The sequence below is a fragment of the Sorghum bicolor genome, chromosome 9, assembly GCF_000003195.3.
Source record: "Sorghum bicolor cultivar BTx623 chromosome 9, Sorghum_bicolor_NCBIv3, whole genome shotgun sequence".
In the NCBI taxonomy this organism is placed as follows: Eukaryota; Viridiplantae; Streptophyta; class Magnoliopsida; order Poales; family Poaceae; genus Sorghum; species Sorghum bicolor.
Window position 1 is genome coordinate 58,329,033 of NC_012878.2, and position 4,599 is coordinate 58,333,631.

Below are 4,599 nucleotides of genomic sequence, written 5' to 3' on the forward strand. Positions count from 1 at the left end.
TCGCCAGCTCTGTCGACGTGCATGCATATTGCAGCAGAGCATCAGGGAGCGTTCTCTTCTCTGGTGTCCATGCTTGCTTGCATGCATTGCATCTCGACCTTCAAGCCCCCAAACTAATTAAAACCCCCCAATGCAACTCCGATGATCCCCAAGGATCCTTAGTTCCTTACGTTTATTCTATCTAATTAAGTATCTTAAGCTAAAAAAACATGCGTGTAAACACGGCGAGGCGTACCCAAGGAGGCTGCTCGATCGTGCTTCTGCAAGCATGCTATTTGAGGACACGGCAGCTGCCGTGTCCTCCGGCCGCTGCCAAGAATCAACGGTGCAAGTTCACTTCAGTCCACTCGCTCTGCCGCCTGGACGATTCAGCAGCGAGGCATCTGCCTCGAAACGCTTGGATTTGCGGTCTTGCTGCCGCTGCCAGCAGCCTGCTACCATCTACGGGATTGCCGAAAACAGAATTTCAGTGAGGAGCTGTCCCCGGTGATCACACCTACTGGCGTAGGAGTACCACGGATTATCAATCCATAAACACCCATAGATGTCTCAGTAAGAACAATTTGTCTGCAGCAGCATAACTTCACATCGCGGAATAATCCAGGTGTTCGTTTACTGGGCACATGCAGTCAAATACGGCTGCTAATCTACCGGCGGCGGCCAACCCTCCTGATAATTAACTGAAGTACCACTGCTCTGCTTTTCAGAGTAGGAGACTGAATGCCTCCCCGGGCAGCACCCTGCAGTTTCAGCCATGATTGCACTCGCGAGCTCCTGCCAGGGGAACGCAGTTTTGTCATCGGTAAGAGGGGAGAAAGACTCTCAAAGACCAAACCCAACTGAAGCGCATTCTACTCGCCCATCATGCAGACGCAATGATCGCTCCCAGCTTACCATGGCCAAATGACCAGTGGCCACTATATACTGCTAGTAGAAGCAGAGATCTACTGTACTCCATTGCAATTGCAATTGCAATCGCACTCGAAGTACAGTCACTGCGCTGTAATCGCATCGGTCCTGGTGAAATCTTTTACAGTATGTTTGACAGCGCTGCTGCGTGCTGCGTGCTGGCGGCGAGGCGGGCGCCGGAGGCCGGCCGGAGCAGGCAGGAACGCGCCTTTCGCTTAGCTTTCCGCTTTCCGGCAGGGTTAGTAGATTAGGCCGGGCATGCAAGGGCAACAGGAACAGGGCAAGGCTAGGAAAGATGGGCAAAGCATGCAGCAAGACTGCGAGCAAAGCAAAGCGTCGCCGAGGAGAGTGCCAAAGGTTTCTGACTGCCCGGAGGAGGAGCATGCAAAAGCTTTCGTGCATCTCTTTCTTTCCCTGCGCCGTCAAAGCTTTGGGCACTGCACGCACCCTGCAAAAGCACCAGCGACGGAGAGAGACACGGCAGGCGGCCCCGTTGGGCGTTGGCGCGACCGAAGAGGAGCAGCAAGTCACGGAGCAGTGGAAGACCGATGGCTGCCGCTGCATCTGGGCCACCTCCCCCTCACTAAACTTTATCCACTAGTAGAACTTAATCACCCTAACAAATAGATCTAATAATAATTTAATAATTACTAAAGCAGTGTCATATAATGTACTACATAGAAACTGTATTTTCAATAGATGGTTATCGATCTACAAAGCTATTGCCTCCCTCCATTTTTTGAGCCTCGGCGCTTTAGCTTATCTATCGTATCTATCAATCAATCATTTAGCAATATTTTTTTCATAATAAATTAGTAAACAGACGACTTTTCAGCACAGTGAGCGACCAGAGCCTTTACCTTAATTTTGAAATTAATGAACATAGAAATATCTTTAGTCAGAAGCACTATATATACCCTAATACTAGTAACTAGTCGTAGGTGATCCAGCCGTGACAGTGTGTGAGACGATTGGTGATGATGATAAACAAGGGGAAAGGTAAAACGGCATGGGCCGGGGTGGGCGTGGTTCCCGAGGCCCATCAGAATCACGCACAGATCCTTGTCTTCTCCCGTCCTCCCTCCTCGTCCCAGTCCCACCCGCGGCGCCGGCCGTACGTAGCGGTACTACGCGCGCGGCGCCTTTTGCTCTCGCCGCCATCATGATCATGGCGCCCGCGCCAACGACGCCGGCCCCCCGAGCTTTCCTTCCTCCTCGCCTTTTTCCGGTCGTCGGTGTTTTCACCTACGGCTCAAAGCCGAGCTTTGCAGAAAAGAAAAGAAAAGAAAAAAAACCATGAGAGATGAGAGCCTCGTTAACTAATACTAACAGAGTAAAACTCCTGATCGATTCCATGGATGAATGGACATGACATTTCTCTCCTCGATGCATTGGTCAAAACTTCATCAATCAAAGTCCAAAATGTACGTAGTTACAAGTCGTTGTTACAGGTCACTTGTAGCAGTACAGATATACAAACAAAGCTTAGAAAACGAGCACACACGCTAACAAAAGGCCGGGCAAAGAGATGGACGCCGCGGCGGCTACTAGAGTCCATGCTTCTACCTAGAGGGGTAAAGAAAGCCTAAAAAGAGCTCTTTTCCCACGCTTCCAACAAAAGCAAGAACCAACCAAACTTAAACTAAGCTAAAATCAAAGGACGCGAAAACACACACGCTCACTCACACACCATAAACAAGCAGATTATGATCATACGGAAGATCTCTAGCTAGCTAGCATCAACAAAGCAATTCACTTCTCCTTGTCCTCTTCGCCGAATTGTATTCTACTATTAATTCCGGCGATAGCCTTCTTTTGCATTGCATCAAGCCTCCATTGCTGCCTGTCCTCAGGAGCTCTGAACTGACGAAGGCTACGGCGCTTGGCGGTTCCCGGGATCGCTCCGCGACCGCGGCAGCCCGCACTGGAGCGACTCCTTGCAGTGCGCGATGGCGCTGGCGATGCCGTCCTGCTTCTCGGCCAGCGAGTCGTCGCGGCGCGGCGGCGCGGCCGCCGTTGTCGTCGTCGTCGTCGTCACGGCGGCGGACGCGGACCGGCTCTTGCGCAGGCGGCGGAAACCGCCCTCGGCGCCGCCGCGGCGGGGGCGCACGCTGTGCCGCAGCCGCGTGGAGATCTTGGTGAAGTACCGCCGGATGACGTCGCGGGACGGCGCCCGCCGCGGCTCGGGATCCTCGTCGGCGGCCCACGCGGGGGACTCCATGAACAGCCGCAGCGACCGCGCGCTGCCGCCGGAGCTGCGGGCGAAGCTGCTGCGGCGGCCGCCGTAGAGCGCGGCGTTCCTGGTGCTGTCGCCCGCGAAGCTGAGCGTCCGCAGGCCGCGGGAGCCGGGCTTGAGGTCGAGCAGCGGCAGCGGAAGCGGCGGCGCGGGAAAGTGGAAGGAGGGCGAGGCGGAGCGGCTGCGGTGGAGGGAGATGACGAAATCGAGGTCCGTGAGGGACGCGTCGTCCGAGTCGTCGGAGGAGCCCGACGAGGCGCTTCCCGCGGAGCTGGAGGAGGCCCGGACGGACAAGTCGAGTTCGAAGAAGGAGCCCTCGTCGTCGTCATCGTAATCTTCCTCCTCGTCGTCCACCGCCTTGCTGTCTTCGGTGCGCTCCGGCGCGGCGGTAGTAGGGGCCGTTATGGTGGTCGCCACGCCGCGGCGCGGCGCCAGGAGTCGGAGGACCTGCATGGGTCGTCGGGCGTCGGGGGCGTGGCGAGAGAGGCTGACGGGAGTCGGGGACTGGGAGTGGGAGGGAGGAGGCCGCCGAGCGCTGCGTGGCGTGACCGGGACGGGGAACGGGGGACGTGGGGGCTGCTTTTAAACTGGTTCGAAAGCAGAAGCAGGGGAGCCGGGAGCGCGAAACGAGACGGGGACGGGACGGACGAACCGGGGCCCCGCGGCTCCCGCCACGCCACGGGTGCGGGGGTCGGGGATCCGTCAATGGTGGCCGCCGTGAGGCCGTTGGATTTGGGAAAAATCCATACAAGATCCCTGTTATTCCATATCGTTTCTGGTTTTAAGCATGTTTGATTTGATTGATGAAGCTCTCTGACCAACTCAAGTTTCTCCGTGAACAGTGGTACTCCGTAAGAAAGAAGCTGTGTTTTCAACATGTTCGGTTGACAGCTGTAATTACCCACTTTGAATGTTTAAACACATATATAAAATATTAAATATAGATTATTTATGAAACTAAAAACACAACTTGAGAATAATTTGTAAGACAAATTTTTTGGACCTAATTAGTCCATGATTGTACACTAATTATCAAATAAAAAACAAAAATGTTGTAATACATGCTAAACTTTAACACCCATAACCAAACACCCCCTAATTGATTGCTCATGTTCAGGCTACATGTCATTTTGGCATCGTTTGGTTACAAGAAAATTATGAGTATCTATTCTAAGGGCAGTCCCAATGCAAGAAATTATATATAATTTCTATAAAAATTAATTTTTATAGACACTACATATAAAAACTAGGGTCCTAATGGATGGTTTTTATATAATAAATTTTTATCCAGTCATATACATTTTCTCTCTATTCTCAACCAATCACATTCTTCTATGTCTTAGTTCTTGTGTCGACATAGTTTTTAACTTAGACTCGTTTTCTACGATTTTTGCTCCCTCTCTTTAATAACTACCTTATCACATCAGAAAAAAATTTAGATGATATTATTAATG

At 52.3% G+C, this 4,599-nt stretch overlaps 1 protein-coding gene across 1 annotated transcript; it reads right to left on the reverse strand.

The window, feature by feature from the left end:
* On the reverse strand, window positions 2,301-3,719 carry LOC8064751. Its single transcript, XM_002441544.2, has one exon. The coding sequence runs from the start codon at window positions 3,596-3,598 to the stop codon at window positions 2,783-2,785; it is 816 nt and encodes a 271-aa protein (XP_002441589.1). The 5' UTR covers window positions 3,599-3,719; the 3' UTR covers window positions 2,301-2,782.